We start from the raw sequence: 18,891 nt of genomic DNA, 5'->3' as shown, positions 1-18,891 counted from the left end.
TGCTAGATTGCAATTAATCTCTTTCTTCCTTTTGAAAATGAAATTTATGGAGGCAATGGCTATGAGGACTCCTGCCATCTGTTTTCCCACCTAGCCAGTACAGCAGACACAGCTGTAATACTGGTTTTCTCAGTCTACACAGTTTTTAATCCTGTCCTCATGTATTGTGTGTGATGCAGTATTTCTAATGACCTTCGGAAATGGTCAGTAAGGTTGTGGATTTTGTTGGTTTGCCCATGGAAATTCAAATGGACTTGAATGAAAGTCAATTTTTCCTGCCTTTTTTTTTTTTTTTTTTTTTTTTTTGAGAGTAACATGATTAGGCAGTGATTTTGAGGGTAGCCCAGCGGATTTTGGATTTGGGCTAGTGACTGCAGATGAAAGGCCTCCCTTCTACAGTTATGCTGAGCCTCTTGTACTTTCTTTGGGTGTGGAGACCTAATGGTGTGCTTTAGGAGAGCTTATTTTGGTGGTGACAGAGGTTATTTGAGTGTTAGACTGTGTAAGTGTAGTTGCTTCCTGTCTGTCACACTGTATGTTCTTGGCTTGTCTTGGACACTTGTCTTTAAATGATTAAGATGCTGCAGTCATCAACATTTCCCCCTTTTAATAGTAATTTCATTATAGTAGAATACGTTGTGGAATTTCATGTTCAGACATGCTTTGAATGAATGTTTATTTTTTTTCTCTTTAAATCTCACACTTTGCTTACCCATATTTTTCATCATTGTATTAGTCTAAATGGAGTTATCTGGCCATATCGGTCTGAAATCAGAGCTAGTGCAGTCAGTTGTCCCAGGCGAGAAGTCCTGTGCAAAACAAGAGGGTAACTATTTGCTGTGATGTCCACGTCCTTTAGGAACAAGAAGTTTGAAACTTTTGATGGATACCTATTATAAAAGGTGGCACTTTTGGGGGGCTTGTAAGTATTAAATGAAAATGTTTCTGCTGTTGGCTATGTACGTGTTCCCAGGAACCACTAATGGCATGTGGATTGGAAACAGAAGAGACAGAATAGCATGGACCTGTCGCTTTTTACAGATTTGATATGGAATGTTTCTTTAAAAACACAGTTCATGTGTATGAACCAAGATACTTCCTTTTAATCTTACATGCTTTTTGTATGGGCAGTGCCTTGGCGTTGTGATGCAGGATTCCTAACATTTTAAACTGTGCTCCTCTAGACATTTCTGATAATATATATTAGAGTTCTGGTGTGTAGGTAAGGTATTATTTTATATAAATAATAATTGCCGTTCCAGCTATGCAGAATGTAGTTAACATATGCCTTCCTGTGGTTATGGTCCCTTTTTTGAAATCTGCCTATTAAGTCGTTTTAAAATGCTTTTTTCTTCATTTCTAAGAGCAAATCACCTATGACCTACTATTCTGTTTATGGCTTTCAATTTACATTTTTAGCTGGGCTTGTCTGCTTTTTATTTCATTCATGTTTGTTTGTTTGTTTGTTTGTTTTTTTCTATAACATCGTCTTCATTTTTACACTGCAAATAGCCACCATGTGAAGTAAGTTGGAGTATTTTCTCAAGTCACAGGATAAAGTTGATTTTACTTCTTCTTTTTTTTTTTTTTCCTGGACTTTTGCTTTTCTTGTTTCCTTGTAAATTATAAGGAATGAGTTCTAGCTTACTGTCAGAGTTCTTTTGTTGCCCTTACTAATTGCTTTGCAGCTCACTTTGCTAATACATTTTTCAATATTTTATTTTATTTAATAGCAAAATGATGGCTATCGGTCCTTATCCTTGTCTGGTCATGTTGGTTTTGATAGTTTACCTGATCAGCTGGTTAACAAATCCATCAAGCAGGGCTTCTGCTTCAACATTCTTTGTATCGGTAAGTAATATATGGAGTTTTTAAGGTTTTGGTTGTAAACTATCTCTCTCCTAAGGAAGTGACTGAAATTTAAATTCATTTGCAATGTTCAGCTTTTTCTTTAGTATTAAACATGAACTATAATTCCACCCTTGCCCCAACTTTGCTCATTTGTATCAATCCTTTGTTTTTATAGTTAGCATTTTCATAAACAATGTGAAGACCCAGAATGTTAAAAATAGAAACCATCCACTTATTGATTTATGGGCAGCTTCTTGGATTCTTTTGAGTAAACTGGGCTACACTCAGTTTTTACCATAACAGAGTTTTAGATCAGGAAGTCCTAAAATCCAAGGTGGTGATACTGACATGTTTCTGTACTTAACCAAGTGCTTGTTCTGGTATTTCACCTGTCTTCATAAAAACTGGGTGTTGAACCCTGTGGTTTCACAGCTGCTTAGTGTTTCGAATTCAGATGGATATTTGTTTGCACTTTAAAAAAAACTAAAGTGTCGGGGTCATTCTGCTTATTCCTCATCAGTAGGTAAGTAGTACCTATCCCCTGCCTGTAGGATAAAAATTTAACAAAAGATACTTAGTGCTCATTGTAAATGAGGGAATGCGGGCAACTGTTCTGTTCAGAGAAATTAGTTGTTAATTTTTTGATAAATTTGTCAAATTGTTGTTGCAATAACACTTTATATACTTAGCAGGCATTTGATGTGCAAAATTTCTACCCCACCCCTTCTGTTTAACTTTAGGAGAAACTGGAACTGGGAAATCGACCTTAATAGACAGTCTGTTTAACACCAGTTTTGATGACCCTGTGTCAACTCATTTTCAGCCAAATGTAAGACTTAGAGCCCAGACATACGAACTCCAGGAAAGCAATGTTCGTTTGAAACTAACCGTTGTAAATACCGTGGGCTTTGGTGACCAGATAAACAAAGAAGATAGGTAAGTGTTGTCTTGTTTCCATGGTGAGCAGAAGTCTTGGTCTTCAATTCCAGTGTGAGTTTTCTTCTTGCTTTGTAGTAAATATTTTTCTTACGTACATTCCAAATACTTGGTTAACTGTTTTCTCTGTGCACCAAAGCAGGCATGTTTTTCTTCTTGTCTAGGAAACAGTTTGAGAAATCAGCTGAACTCTGCCCCCTCTTTATGATATAATATTTTATAAATACGTGTAAATAAAATGTGCAATAATGACTAGAGTTTCTTTTGGGGTGGAAGGGAGAAGGCCTACAGGGGTACTATTTAAACAACCAAATAGGCTATGAGGTACAGCACATTGTACAGAATATAGTGTTTTTTTAAAATTATTGGAGCATATTAAAGATGTCAGACTGTAAGGAACGTTACATGGATTCCTGAAGGTGTTTGTTTTTATGTTGGACAGCTTAACTAAAAAATGTGGAGGTACAATGCTATTTTTTTTTCAGAACTTGTTTTTGTGTCTCTGCTTTTATGAATTGAAGATTTTAAAATATTGAACTGCACCTCAGCAAATTTTGTTTCTTTCACCTTATTTGTAATGAATTCTAGCAGTCCTTTGTGCTATATGAGTGCCTGAACAGTGATTATTATAAGTGAAAGTTAGAGAGCCATGTTATGATTGTCATGAGATCTCTATCCTATGATATGGTAAGGAAAATAGCTACTGCTAGAGACTTGGATGAATGTGATGTAAATAGATATTAGTATAGATACTGGTGTTGATGTGTGTTATATTGCAGGAAGCTGCCTTTTAACCCTTCTTTATTAATTTTGGATACCACAACTACTTTTGAATTTTGATCACATTTGTTCTGGTTTACAAACTTTTGGTAGCAGCAGAAGTGAGGGCATGCTGCTTGTATGTCCAGCAACGCTTTCTTTTTGAAAGCAGATCACAATCATGTTTTAAATAGGATAAAGTTTACTTAAACTGTACTTATATTGCAAATCAGATTTTCATTCTTCTCTCACATTCCTCCTTTCAATTTTTGTTTATTAAGAGCTCTCTCATGTACAGTACTTCATCTTCAGAAGATACTGGAAGTCCTATTTCTTGGTACTGGTAATTGCATGTTCTTTCTTTTCTTGTATTGTGTCTAAAGAGTTTCTTGTACCTTTCCTGTACCTAAGAGTTCTGCAGTTGCACAGCTTGATTGATGAAGTTTATAATACATCACTTGGTAAGACTGATAATAAGCAAAAGTAACTTTACATAGCTTTTTTTTTCACTAGTAGTAGCTAGAGAATATATTATCTATATTAGGCACACAATTAATTTTTGAGTAGTCTCTCAGAAATTAGGATCACTCGGTACATTTAATTTTCTGATATATTATGTAGATATGTAGGCATGCTGTTGAATTGTAAAGTGAAAATCCACAAAAGAATACAAGATGAATTCCTTTCTTAGCCTTGCTCAGTTTAGGAGTAAGTAATATCTGATTGCTAAATTTTATTTTATTTCTTGCAGCTACCAGCCAATAGTGGATTATATAGATGCCCAATTTGAAGCCTATCTCCAGGAAGAACTGAAAATTAAACGTTCTTTATTTAGCTACCATGATACTCGCATCCATGCCTGCCTCTATTTCATCTCACCTACAGGCCATTCCTTAAAAACTCTAGATTTGTTAACCATGAAAAGTCTAGACAGCAAGGTAAGACTTCTGAAGCAGTTGTAAGGATTTGTCATATTTTTTGAATCATCTTGCAGCTTGTAGATGTGTTACCACATCTTAGTTGTATATCTGCATGTTTGGTTTTAGGGTGTTTTTTTGGTACTGGTGTACCTTAAGTTCTGAACCAATTAGTTCAGCAGACAGTTTGAGGATCATCACCTAGTTATTTACAAATCAAAAAGACAGAGAGAGACATCCTCTTCAGGACAAGTTTGGAAAAAAAAGAAACAGCATGGTTGAAAAAAGAAAATAAATTTGTTAATTGTTCTTTTACCAAACTGTTAACATCTTACAGTGATTGGATAGGGTACCATCCATGACTGCTGTAATCTTTCTAATAAAGTTTGGTTTTAGTACACTGTTGAATTTTGGGGCTGCTGAAAATTTGGCATATAAAAAGCTTTACAGCACTGTGAGGAGCTTTATTAAATATAACTGAATAGGCAAGTGCCGTGAGCAGAGCACCTTGCCACCCTGATTTTTTTCTACAATACACTGCATTAATGTTTTAAACTTACATCTTGATTTATTTGGAAAACTTTAAAATAGTATTTTCTAGTGTGTTTACTTGTGCTTTCAAAATTCTTATAATTCTTCCTGCTTGTATGAATTGGATGAAACTAAATATTTAAGCCATCTTAAGAAGTATTAAGTCATTTGGTAGAAGAAGACAGAAATTACCTATTAACTGTTGAAATGTTATGAAATTTGAAAACTTCAGTGTTTTTTCTGTTCCTATTGCCTTTTTGTTTGTGCTGTAATTTTACTCCATTTTTACTGTTTGTGTATGTGAGCCTTAAGTGTACCTCTTAACCTGAAGACACCTACCAATATACTTAAATGAATCTGCAAGGTACCAACCAATACTAATTTCAAGTATAAGTATTTTATTCATTCTCTGTAGCATAAAGGGACAATAGATGCCTTAACATTCATGTAAGGTGTTATGCAAAATCCTAATTTAGAATAATAGTATATTTTCTTGATACGGGGAAAAAAAAGTGATGCTTTATATTTCAGACAGCATGGTGGTCAAAAAAGGCTAAATTTGGTTCTAGCAAACAGGGAAGTTAAGTGCATGGGTAAAATTTAACCTTTATCCTGGTGACTTTGTATGGTCATTTTAGTTAAACAGGGGTCTGCATTGCTATTGAATGAAGTAGTATCAGTTACTTCTTCACGGTGTGCATGCTTAAGTGCTTTCAGCAGCCAGTTCCCTGGATGAAGGAACTGATTTAAACTGAAAGCTAAAGATTCTTGCTTGGTTAGGGAACTGATCAAGCTGAAAAGTATCTGGCTCCTTGGACAGCTGCACTAATTTTAGTTCTGCCTGGAAGGGAGCAGCTGCAGGCATGGGGAAGATCAGGACTGCTGCTTTAGTTGCAGATGTAGACTTTTTTTTTTTTTAATGTAGGTTAAAGTGATTTTTATATTAATGGTTTATAACTTTCTAGCAAAATTCAGTTTTGTTAGTAGTGGGAGTTGTAACGGTGGAGAAAGCTGGAAGGAGTCAGTTGGTGTCCAAGTGAGCAGCAGGCGTAGAAGGGAGCGCTGGCACTTGGGACACATCTGGATGTGGTCCAAATCAAAACCCTTTAAGCCTCCTGTTAGTACAGGTGTGTGCTTTCAATTAATGTTGTTCTTGGATGAAAGTACTGAGATACTAGTAATCAAGAAAACCTTAAGTGCTACAAGCAGAAATAAATCTTTCTTATCAGATTAAGAAAAAATAACCATTTCTGTTGCTTATCTAAAGTCAGAGTAGTACTGCTTTTAAATTTTAATGACAGGTGTGATTTAACATCAATATTGATAGCTGGAATCAGTTTGCAGTGATCCTGCTTTCTTTAGTTACTTGCCTCCACAGCAGTCTTCCTCTGCTTTACTTTGTCCAGCCAGTCTGTCCTAGTTGTGAGTGGTTTGTGCTGAGAAGACAGAGTCAAGGTTAATTTGAGTTCAAGGATTCTCTCCCATCCATTTTTAAAGCTACGCACTGGAAAACCTAAATCGATGTACCTCGACTAATTTAGTTGGAGCTCTAAGTTTCTCTTAGGTGTATTAGGTCGTTTATACAACCTTAAGTTATTTCAGTCATCAAAAATAAAAAATAAAGCATTTTGATTTTGGATGTTTTACAGCATATGTGCTTAGGCTGCATATGCTGTGCAATTAAGGACTATCATCAGGTAGTCTTAGAAGTCATACTTTGTCGGTATGCTTTCTTCTTTCTGACATTTTGCTTAAGACATTGAGATGACTTATTTCAAAAACACTGAATCTCAGAATTGGCTCACCTGGATTGAGCTTTTTAATTGTAAATAAGGTATTTGCACTAGAAGAAACTGGGAAGGGAAGAGCCCTAGGGGCAGGAAGATGAAATGAGTGAGGATGAGAAACTTCTAGTTTAAGAAAAACAATGTTAGTTTTATTGATACTGATTTTGAGAGATTTTTTTCTGAAATTGAAATACCATTTGTTTTGTGCAGAGTTAGGGGGAGAGCACAAGATTTGTTTTCCTGAAATATTCCTGAAATATTGACATGCTAGGCCTTACACACATCTGCTCTGCAAGCACTTCTTAGCATAATCGGCTATGTTTCTGGGAGGGTTGTTTGATTTAGTATTTGTTACTTTTTCCCTCTCCTCTCGACACGGTTCAGTCTTTTTTTAAAGTCTTTCTGCCTTACAGTCTCAGAAAAAAATACTGAATTGGGACTTGAAATTCTATGCTTAGGAATTTCCATTTAGACGGAATAGACAGAATAGTCAGAACAATGAAAAGAATGTGTTCATGTATGCTGGGGGGAGTTTCTTCCTTTTTTTTTTTTTTTTTTTTTTTTTTTTTTAAATCTATAATCAAGGAACTATGCAAAGCTCTCAAATCTTCTGAAATCTGGAAGGATTGTTTGTATTGTTCCACCGGAATTTTGAACGTTGACTTTAATTCTTTGTATCTTGTTAGGAAAAGTGCCTGTTTTGGAAGTGACGATAGGAAGATAATAGATGCCAAATTATTCTTAAAAATACTGAGTTACTGTCATAACTGTTTTAGCAAATAGGGCAATTTACAGCAGTAGGATTGCATGCTGAATTCTGAATAATTACTGTAAAAACTTGTAGGCAAGACTCAGTCATTCCATCTCAGTCATTCCTGCCCTCAGCAGATGCTTGTGAAACTCACTGCTGTATTAGGGACTAAGGTAAGAGCTATGGGTGACAGGGGCGAGATGAACAGGGTGTTGAACCTGAAATGAATGAGCCCAGGGAAGAGGCTGAGGGGTTGGCAGAGCTTGGCGCTCAGCTTCCTTTTCTGTGTGCTTTTAAACTGTCAGCTTTCATATTACACCCAATCTACGTCCCCCAGTGCTATGAACTAAAAAAAATATCTTTTTTTAACAGAGATATAAATAATATCATTTCGGTAGTAGGTAGACATTGCTGATCTTATCTTTGAGTACTCCACTGTATGAGTTCTCCTTCCTTCTTCTTTTCTCAGAGTCACTTACAAGGAAATACATTAAATAATATGTTATTATTTTGTTAAGATGATGCCAATGAATACTTTTTTTAATGGTTTGTGAAGCTTTCTTTGTTATTGTTGAAACTCATCAGATATTGATGGGAAAGTTTAGACTGAGAGGAAAGTTTTGAAGAGCTTATCACCGAACAGTTACATTCATAAAAGTTATCATCTCAAAATTGAAGTCTTACACATTCCATATAATTTGTGTCATTAACAGGTGAACATTATACCAATTATAAGCAAAGCAGACAGCATTTCAAAAACAGAACTGCAGATGTTCAAAAACAAACTCATGAGTGAATTAGTTAGCAACGATGTCCAGATATACCAGTTTCCAACTGATGATGAAACCGTTTCTCAAGTTAATACCATCATGAATGTAAGTAAATGGCAATGACATTAATATTTCAGTATTAAAGCATCACTCTCTAGTGCTGATTCATGCCCATTCTTCCACAATTATTCTGAGGCTTATGGGTTTGTATTTGCAGCAAGTTGGATTTTTATCTTCTCTCTCCTTAAAAAGCTTCTGTGTTTTTGGGCTTCCCCTGCCCTCCCTCCCCCAAGTCTTCTTGTCCCTCTGCTGTTGATGCTGCTTGTTTTAGAAGGCTTTTTCTTTCCTGGCTCAGCAACAGAAAAGAGGATCTCCCTCAGAAATACTTTTCCTAGTTTCTGGATAATTAAAACATAATCACTAACATAAGTGGACAGATTGGATTTGCTCTTTTCCATAGCAAACGTTATCTCACATCTGTTATGGAAGATATTAAAGTGCCTCACTTCTCCAGTTTTCTCTGGTCTTTATGATTGCATTTTTTTTTTCCATTTGCTTTTTACTTTTATCTGTTGCTGTCCTTCCAGATAAGGACAAATTTTCTTTGGGAATTACTAAGTCAGATATACTTCTGTCTTTTTTACTGCTGTGCTTTCAGATTGTCCCAGTGGTACCTGCCAGGTTAAACTAAGCTTGTAAAGCTAGACTTGAGTATTTTAAGCACTCCATCTGTATCTGCTGTTCATCTGCATATGTTTGTATCTTATCCCAGCGTGTACTTGATTTTGAAATCATGGAGGAGGAACTGATATGTGGAAGTATTTGGCTCTGCAGCCCCAGCCTCCATCCTTTGTGCCAGAGACTCTGAACATCATTCAGAAACAGAGTCTTCTGTGGGCAGAGGTTGTTTTCTGTTACTTAAGCAATGTCATGCTTTTCTAAAGATTTGTTCCCAGTTAGTGATAAATCTTTATTTGGTCAGTTGTAGTGGGTCAGCACCCAGACAGGCAGCACCCAGTCCTGTATTTCTGGTCACTTGGCAGAGCCCATAGCGGTAACAACATCTCAGGTCCAGACCTGTGATTGTCTCCAAGCTGATACTGCTGATTCAAGCTCTGGTTGTGTACAAATAAGAGTGGCAGAGACATTTATGTACCGGTGATGCTCTTCCTGATTCAGCCCAGGATGTTGGCCTACTTTGCTGTGAGGGCAAACATGCCGGATCAGGTTCCACCTGTTGTCCACCAGGATCCCCATGTCTATTTCTGTCAAGAGGCTTTCCAGTCAGTCAGCTCTCAGCATCTGCTGGAGCATGGGGTTGTTCCTCCTTGGCATTTCCTTTGGTTGAACTGCACCAGGTTCCTGTCAGCCCATTTCTCCAGCCTGACAGGTTCCTCTGCATGGCAGCACAGCCGTCTGGTCTACCAGTCGCTCCTCCTGGCTTTGTCAGTGTAACTTGACTTTTGAATGAGTGGTTTGCCTAGCAAAGAAGATCCCTTCAAAGTAGGGTTTGGCTCGAAACTGCCTTTTTCTGAAATGGTGGTGTGTCCCGTCATCCGTGTCCCCCCCTCCCTCCCCCCCAGTTTATTTTTGAAGTGTTTGCTTTTCAGTTCTTATGTAAGAACGCGGAGAGATAAGGCCGTGTTGGTGTGACTTTTACAGGGTCACTTGCCATTTGCTGTAGTAGGAAGTACGGAAGAGGTGAAAATTGGAAACAAAATGGTGAAAGCTCGTCAATACCCTTGGGGCATCGTACAAGGTAACTGAATTCTCAAAGGTATTTTTATGTTTTTATTTTTTTATTTTTAAATTATAGAATTCACTAATTTTAAAGTGGCTGTTATTAGCCACTCATGTCATATAGATTGTATTTTGGGTAAACAGTTCAGGGAATTTAGTAATTAATATTTGAGGTTTGCAGTAACTGGTAGTTTCAACACTGATGCATCCCTGGAATCAAGCTGTGAGGTGGTATATGTAATATTTATGTAGGTTAGTATTGTGGCAGTGCCTCCAGCGCTACCAAATTTTAAAGTTTCATGATTGTCAGAACAGAAGAGCAAAAAAGAAAGAAATTGATTTTTGTTCAATTCAAATGGGAAATCAGGACATGTTAGAACATGTTTACTGGTACTTACAGGTAGTGCTTCAATGTCTATATTAGAAATTACAGGGAAGTCTAAGAGGTACAACAAATACAGATACCTTTTCCTGGAAGTATAGCTAGTAAACAAAATAAAAGGATCTCAATACTATTTAAAATATATATTGATAATTTATGTACTTGTGTGTAATAATTAAATTTCCCTCTTGCAACTGATTAGTGGAAAATGAGAACCACTGTGACTTTGTGAAGCTTCGTGAGATGCTTATTTGCACAAATATGGAAGACTTAAGAGAGCAGACTCATGCACGCCATTATGAGCTGTACAGGCGCTGCAGACTGGAAGAGATGGGCTTCAGAGACATTGGCCCTGAGAACAAACCAGTAAGGTAAAGGATTTTCATGTACAGCACTGGCTTTCAGCTTTCATTCACTTCGCATTTGACTGTATCAATGCAATACAGAACAAGGTTCATACTTGTTCTTCTAAGAGGTTCATACACACAAGGTTCATACAGTTCTTCTGAGAAAGAGAATTTTTATGTATTTATTTATTTTTTAATCGGAGTAAGTACATACATGTTCATTCAGTTATCTTCATGGAGCAGGATATGGGATTATATGAGCATTGCTTTTACAGACGTATGAGCTAGTTGTACTTCTGAAATATGTCTGTTATAAAAAACGTGAGGATTTTAATTTTCAGCATGGAGGATGTTCATTTTCCTCAGGTACGTACACCTTATGCCTTTTAAAATATTTTCATTATACATTAGAATGCTGTTTTACTTTTTCTCTTAACAATGTCTGATTCTGAACAATGGTTTGGTTGGACTCAACAGGAAGTGAACCAAAAACGTTTGCAAAATCATTGGTTACACCGTTGACTTCCCACATTATGTGCTGTAATAACAAGTGTCTAGCCTTTTCAGGTCAAGAAATCTCTTGCTAGCCTATAGGACGTTATTAGAGGATTAGGGGTTAGAGACACTTGGTTGTTTCATGTAGTAAAGCTTTTTTTCTGTAGGAAGTATTTACAATTTCTATATCCAGCTTGTTTAATCATTATTTCAATTTCTGTCATTTCCCTTTTCCTTTTCCAACTTCCTTTGGTCATTTTATATGTAGGACTGTATTTTGCAAGTTGCCAGTTGTTAACATGCTTATAGGGAAAAACTGATGCTTCAGAAGTCTTCAAAGTGTTCATGATTTAGCAAAGTGGTATTACTGCATAGTTATTTTGGAAAATACCCACTTAAACAAGACATGAAAACAAAATATGGATTTGCATTAAAAACAGTTTCTAGTGCTTTGAACGAACGGGTTTTTTTACTTGTTTTACTTAGTGATCCAGACTGTCTTTACCCATTCTGTTCTGGTAAAAATAGATAGCTTCCCTCCAAATCACTGTTTTTAGTGGCTTAAATTCTTTGCTTTCACCTGTACTTCATGCAGAAGTTGTAAAGCAGTTGCAATTACTATAACTCATAGTGTGTTGCAGCATTTCTTCCGCTTTGACTAGATCTAATTTATACATTGGTCAAAGAATAACAAATAAGAGTAATGTGGTCAAGGAAGACATTGGACTTAAGAAGGGAACAAATCCTTTTCGTGAATAGAGGACCAAAGGTGACTGAGATTTAAAGCCCACTGAAATTGACCACAGACATTTCTTTGGGTTTAAGAATGTACACTAACAGCTGATACCTTACTTGCTTTATCCAGGGAAAGCCTTTATATAGATGTGTTTATAGCAGTATTGACTGCGGTACCTTTTGCTTTTCTGAACTTGAATTTCACAGTGTACAGCCATTTCAAGATAAGCATTCTTAAATTATAAAAATTAACATGTACATTAAAGTATATTTTATGCCACAAATTCAAAAATTGTCTTTGCGACACCCCTAAACAGTTGGCACTTTGCTTACAGTATGAAGTGGCAGGTTTGTATCAGAATGTCATAGTATTTTACACATCAGAAGTTGGTTTAGAAATAAATTCCTTCATGGAGTTAGAGAAAAGCTGTGTTCCCTCTCGTGTGTTGTTTTTTACATAGGGCTCGCTATACATCAGTTTATTGAGAATGATGGGGCAAAACAGTGCTCTTAAGAAATTAGTTTTGGTAAATCATGCCTGTTGATAATTTCATCGTTTTGGAAGGATGAGAATAAATATTGCATAAGAATCTAGAAAAATTAACTTTTTCCCAAACTTACTGAGACAGGAAGAAACAAGTGGGACTGGATCTAGGATGTGTGGCATAGTGAATGGCATTGAGGTCTGAAAGAGAAGGCATTTGGTCTTCTGGGAGAGAAGCTTTATGATACCAAGAAAGGGAAGAGAATGCAGAGGATCTGTATGTGGTGTAATTAGCAGACTAACGTAGCCTTATCCGTAAGGTGCTTTATGGAGCTACCAATGAAACCTTCAAATGTGGTATCCTCAGTGCTGTGATAGAAAATGTCTCTTTCCATAGAGGAGGTTCCCATTTTGCTGACCTGTGAATTTAAATGTCTTTCTGAATAGGGACTATAACGTTCTTGTAAGCAAATACGTACTTTTGAATTCTATTCATCTTATTTGTCCTCAAATATATTTATAATGTACATGCATGGATTCTAAGAGCTTTAAAGTCTAGTTAATACACATAGCAGTACATAACTGATTTTTAGAATTCCACGTCTCTTGCATAAATAATGGTCTAAATGCATGTTAAAAAGTTGTATTTTATGCCTGCGATGTAGCTGCTTACATGCTAAATTTGGTCATCTGATTGGGTTGTTTTACGTAAATTCAGAAAATTTCTGCTAGACTTGAGTAATTGGCTGTTTTGGCAGCACTGGTGTTTGTAGCATTTGAGTAGCTAACATGCCCTACCTTTTTGCACATTGTGAAAAAACTACTTGTGGAGTTTCTGTACAACTCTTTTGGATTTAAAAGTAAAATAGTAATTTATTCATCCAAAACTGTATGCCAGTGCAAAGCAAAACCAGTAATTCCTGGATTTTCAGGTACCTTATGAGATAAGTTACAGACAGACATCTGTAAAGGTTTTAGCTCTTACATGTGGAAAAAAAAAAAGTTGCCAAGCTTTACTTTTTATGAGAAGCTTGAAGTCTTTTATGTCCAGATGTATATCATATTTTCATGGAAGATGTGGAAAAAGATGTTTTCAGGATGCAACTGAAAATATATCTGCACCTTTATTTTTAGGTGGGAGGAGGGAAAATAAAGTCAGGAGCAGTCTGAAATGACTGTCTTGTGTACACTCTTAAAAATAACAATTCCATAATTCTATTTTTTTTTTGTGAATTTGTGTCATACTAACTTTTTGTTTATTTGCAACCGCATTCTAAAAATTAACTTATTTGTTAACCAGATTCCAGGGAAATTAAAGTTTGCCCTATGAATTTGTCAGTCTCTCCCTAACAACTTCTGAACCCGCTGTCCATTTTCCAACTTCAGTTGGTTGCTAGTGCTGGATGCTTCCAGGGAATTATCCAATTGATACTCTCACTGCAGGAAAAACAGAAGACCTCGGCTCTTACCGATGTTGGCCAGCCAGTGTGCATTAGTTACCAGTGAATTCTTACATCTGAATGAATCGAGTACTGTCTTCTGTAATTCTTGGGAACTTGGCCGTATTGTAATTCTATGAGAGGGTTATGGGTGATTTGGAAGTACCTGAGGATACTGCACGTAAAAGATCTGTGAGGGTACTCCCAATAAGTAAACAATACTTAGGAAGTCTGAAGGGATTCTAATTGTATAGTTAAAAAGGTATAAAGACGTAGGTAGGACTTCAGTCTTTAGAATAATTGAGGTAATAGTAGAATATAAGATATCATCCACCAGAATGTAAGCTATTAATTTTGCGGTTTTCAGAACACCTTGCTTATACTGGGATTTTTTCAAACCATTATATATTCAAATTGGATAACAATAACTAGCATAACTGAAAGTAATGGGTACTTGGGAGCTTAATGAATCTAATTCATACACCTTGCGAAAACAATATGCAAAACTTCTTTTTTTTTAATGAAGAGTTCAGTCATTTAGTGGGTATTATTCCAAAAGGTCATAAGAATTACAGTCACGTATTTACCATATCAGATTAAATTACAATATATGGTAAACCATTTTAAAAATTAACAATCCATCATATGGTGCATCCCATCTAAGACTAAACATAGTCATGTAGATATAATTTGGTTTCTGATCCATGAAAAGCAGACAGTCAGCAAGGAGCTTGGAAAGCACGTTACTGCTAAATTTATGTAATGAAGTTAATGGATAGTAGAATATTTGGGGGACGATTTAAGCATTTTGTGCATTACTTGATGGATGTAAAATCTAGGAATTTCTTCTATTATCATCTTTTAATATTTAAGAAGATTTGTGTTTCTTTGATCATGTTGGAATATAAAGAAAGACGTTTGTGTGTGAATATATACGTGCCTAGTGAGTTTAGATGTTTGCAAGGGAGGAGAGGCTTATTACTGTTTTGAATTTGGACATTTTGTAAATCCAGTTTTTAATCTAAGCTGTGTTGTTGCCTAAGGGACGTGCTGGTTTTTAAAGAAGAAAAATGATAGGCATGGGTCTATAGAAAAAAGCCCATGATTGATATTCAGACTGTATGCTTGTGTGTTTGGATTCTCTGATATTAATTATTTTCTGTTTTAGTTGTTTTTCTGTGTTCAGAAGTACAATTTGTCCATTTTAAATGTCTCAGTTTCTCAGTATGTGAGCAACCATCTATTCTGTGCTTTACTCCTCCCTAAAACTGGAATATTTGGACCTTCCAGTTCCCCAGCAAAAACATGTTGATTTTCAGTCTATTTTGAGGATGATGAGAGAAGAACAGGAAGGATTCAATAACATGAGGGAGTTCATGTGCAGAGGAGGGTTAATATGACTCTAGCTGTATTTTCTAGGTGGTACTTAGGGACATGGTTTAGTGGGTGATACTGGTGGTAGGGGGATGCTTGGACCAGATTATCTTGGAGGTCTTTTCCAACCTTAATGCTTCTGTGATTCTAAAAATTGAAACCACTATATCTGAAAGGCCATTAGACTTCTTCCTCAAGAAGTTTGGGAATGGAGTTCATCTGACCAACTGTTGATCTTTGCATTTGAGCTAAATATTTTATCTTCCTTATGGCAAGACTGAACCCCATCTAAAATACATGCTTTTCAAGCCCCTATTGGGAAAACAGTAATATTTAGATCTACCACGTCCTAAGTGTTGTTTTGTATCAACATAAGTCATCTACTGAGTCAAGGGACTGCTAACAGTACCTGCCACTAGTTAACTTTAATTTTTTTTTCTGGTATACTTTAACTGATACTGGAATGCTACACAAAAAGTTCCAAGTGTATTTTTCAAAACTGACAATTATTTTAAATTTAAATGAACAAACTGTGTAAAACATTACTTGAGTATTTCTGTTACCCAAAGTTCACAAAGCACACAACAGTTGTGTTCCACCAAGAGCTGAATTCACTTCGGTTGGAGTCTTTATTTATGAACAGAACATGTCTGATTTGCATCTTTATTTTTAGGCTTCCATGTTCTAAGTCTTACACAGATAGGAAAACTGTATGTCACAGCTTTGCTTCTGTAGAAAGGTAGGTGATAGTGCTGTTACGAGCTATGTAATGGATTAGTAAGGCATACACTTTCTTCGCAAACAGGGAATGGGGTATAAAATTATAGGGGTCCAACCAAGCAGAGTGAGAGAATACATGAATTTGTTTCCTGTAATGTGCTATGTGAGAAACAGTGAGAACAATCTTCAGGTAAACTGAAAAGCGTTTTACTGCAGGTAGTGTATGCGGTAACGTTGAAAAGATCCTGTTGGCTTACAGTCTGGTGAACTACTTCCACCTCCCATCCCTGCTGCTAAAACCAAAGACTCTTTAGATCTTTATGTTGCTGACATGCCAAACACAGAAAGTGCTTTTATTTTCTTTGTGATTTCCAAAACAAGTCAGTTGAGGGGGAGGGGGATTTAAAAGTACGTTTTTGTTTCTCATATTCTTTAAATGTGTAATTTGATTATTTAGTAAATCCAGAGTCTGCAGTATTAATATGTTACTAATATCGTGGCAGCTCCTTTGCTGATTTTACCTGATAAGCTAGCTTAGACTGAGTCTAAAAATGTGCACATACTGAAATAAAGGTGCAATTGCAGCATGTTACTTTAGTCTAGCTTTTGCTTTAGTTTTTTTTCCTTTTTCTTTTTTTCTTTATTGCACCTGAAGGCAGTCTGTTTGCTAGCAGAACTGGCACATAGTGAGACTTAGCATTTGAATATCCAGTGTTCAGTGGCTTTATTGTTAGTGCATATGCTGTCTAAACTCAAAGATAGTGTGAATTAATATACCTGTGTGAAAACCATGCCCTTGTTTCAAGCGGCAGATACAATTTCAGGATGACCTAAATTAGTTCACAGCTGATTTAAAAACAAAACAGAAAGTTGTTCTTCGGAACTTGTTTAGTTGCAACGTGTGGCTCAAATAATGTAGGATAGCAAAAGCGCTTTGACTTTGTAATCGTAGAAAACATTAAGTCTGCATGTGCTATTTCAAGATGATTTCTCTCTTTGTTTATATTTTTAATAAAACTATGTAACTTCGGGATTGGGAAATTGCCCAGTCATCCTAAGTTTAAATAAATAAGAGATATTTCATCTTACTGTTGCTCCAAATTATTAAGTTTTTAGATGTCCTGTTTCATAAGTCCTTCCATTTAAGAACCCTTTCAATAAAAATAGTAAAAAATTAAGAATGAGACTTAAAAATGGGCTCAAAAGTGTGTGTATAATGCATTTAAATTCAAATTAATATATTAATAATATAAAGCTGTTTTAAGTATTTTTTATTTGTATATATAAAATATATAAGTATATACTATGTATATATATATATTATATATTTACATCAGAATGAAAGACATGAGATTCCTGGCAAAGGAATAGCAACTCATGATAACTGAGAAAGGCTGACTAGTCAGCTTTCAGGAAGTGTTGAATGGTGTACAAGAGTAGCCCCAGAATAAAGAGAGAATATTATCAAAGTTTTGATGCTTTTATAAGCCCTACGAGACACTGGGGAGATCCTTTTGGTTTTGTGATAACAACAATCACAACTCTGATCCACCAGTTCCAGCTTTTGTGGAATCGTGATTTAAAGAAGTTGTGTGGTAAATTTTTTGTTGGAAGACTTGCGTCACTAAATAGGTATGCTTTTCAAATATAGCCTGCTCTTTGGGGTATGAATTACATCTGTATACAGGCTGTATTCTTTTTTCCCTGAGAAGAACAACTTTCCTGTCTCCACAGTGCTGACAGAAAGTTGTGGTATGTACCTCAAAAATACTAAATCTATGGTAGTATTTGTATAAATTATCAGCACCTTTTAGTGTGCTATGATGTGCTTTGATAGAAAATAAGTTTCTCAATTTCAAGTACCTGTTTTTCAAAGGAAAGAAAATGGTCTTGCATGTTGATGTCTACTAGAATAAGTTTAGAAAAAATGGAAAGAAAGGCATGAGATACTGAAAATACCCACTGATGTCATTGTGAGACCTCTCAATTATTTTTCAATGGTCTTGGGAATCTGGAGACGTCCCAGTTGACTGGAAGCTGGCAGATGTTGTCCCAGTTTTCAAGAAGGGCGGGAAAGAAGATCCTGGTAATCACAAGCCTGTCAGTCTCACTTCAGTGCCTGTTAAAATTATGGAGAAGATTATTCTGGGAGTTACTGAAAAACGCTTGAAAGACAATGCAGTCTTTGGTCACAGCCAGCACAGGTTCACGAGGGGAAAGTCCTGTGTAACGAACCTAATTTTCTTTTATGACAAGGTTGAGCAACATCTAGTTGACCAAGGGAAGCCAGTTGATGTAATCTTTTTGGAATTCAGCAAAGCTTTTGGTACAGTTCCTGACAGCATCCTTCTGGACAAAATGCCCAGCATACGGCTAGACAAGTACATAATATGATGGGTGAATAACGGGTTTGTTGTGTTAATGCTCCAGATGCGTTGTTTTTGTAACATCCTATGTTAAGACTGAAGTTTTAATTTTGCAGAAGTTTGGGGGGATTTTTCTGGCAATTTTAGTGCCTTTATTGATAAGTAACTTCAAGAAAAAGATTATTCATGTTGGAGGCAGAAAGTTATAACACTCCAGTCTTTTAGAACATGAGTTTCCTAACTTGCTTTATTTCCTTTGTAGTATAAAGTGCCCTGGATCTGTTAGCTTAAATAATTTTATGTAGGGATGTTTACTTACATCAAAATTTAGAAGATTTCTACTGAAAGAAACTTTCTACTGAAGTTTGTTTATGAATTTTTATGTGAAGAACTGTGATAGTTATTATTTCATTATGGATATGAATTGTTTAAATAATGTTCCCAGTTGTTAGTTTTCCAGATCAAATAAAGAAGCATGCTAGAGACTTGCTAACATTTTTGGACTTC

At 36.0% G+C, this 18,891-nt stretch overlaps 1 protein-coding gene across 5 annotated transcripts in view; it reads left to right on the top strand.

The window, feature by feature from the left end:
• Positions 1 to 18,891, top strand: part of SEPTIN10 (septin 10) — a 29,489-nt gene that overhangs the window by 5,009 nt on the left and 5,589 nt on the right. For 3 of the 5 annotated variants that reach the window (XM_040553104.1, XM_040552971.1, XM_040553231.1), the window contains exons 2-8: positions 1,734 to 1,851; positions 2,592 to 2,787; positions 4,298 to 4,484; positions 8,246 to 8,407; positions 9,965 to 10,061; positions 10,627 to 10,795; positions 15,972 to 16,037. In XM_040553104.1, coding sequence (XP_040409038.1) covers positions 1,734 to 1,851; positions 2,592 to 2,787; positions 4,298 to 4,484; positions 8,246 to 8,407; positions 9,965 to 10,061; positions 10,627 to 10,795; positions 15,972 to 16,037 — 995 coding nt within the window. The remainder of the gene's footprint in view (positions 1 to 1,733; positions 1,852 to 2,591; positions 2,788 to 4,297; positions 4,485 to 8,245; positions 8,408 to 9,964; positions 10,062 to 10,626; positions 10,796 to 15,971; positions 16,038 to 18,891) is intronic. The other 2 variants (XM_040553186.1, XM_040553042.1) reach the window with 1 other exon arrangement.

This window comes from Cygnus olor, chromosome 1 (genome assembly GCF_009769625.2).
Source record: "Cygnus olor isolate bCygOlo1 chromosome 1, bCygOlo1.pri.v2, whole genome shotgun sequence".
Taxonomy (NCBI): Eukaryota; Metazoa; Chordata; class Aves; order Anseriformes; family Anatidae; genus Cygnus; species Cygnus olor.
Note: the sequence above shows the minus strand (reverse complement) of the source record. Positions and strands in the feature narration are given on the sequence as shown.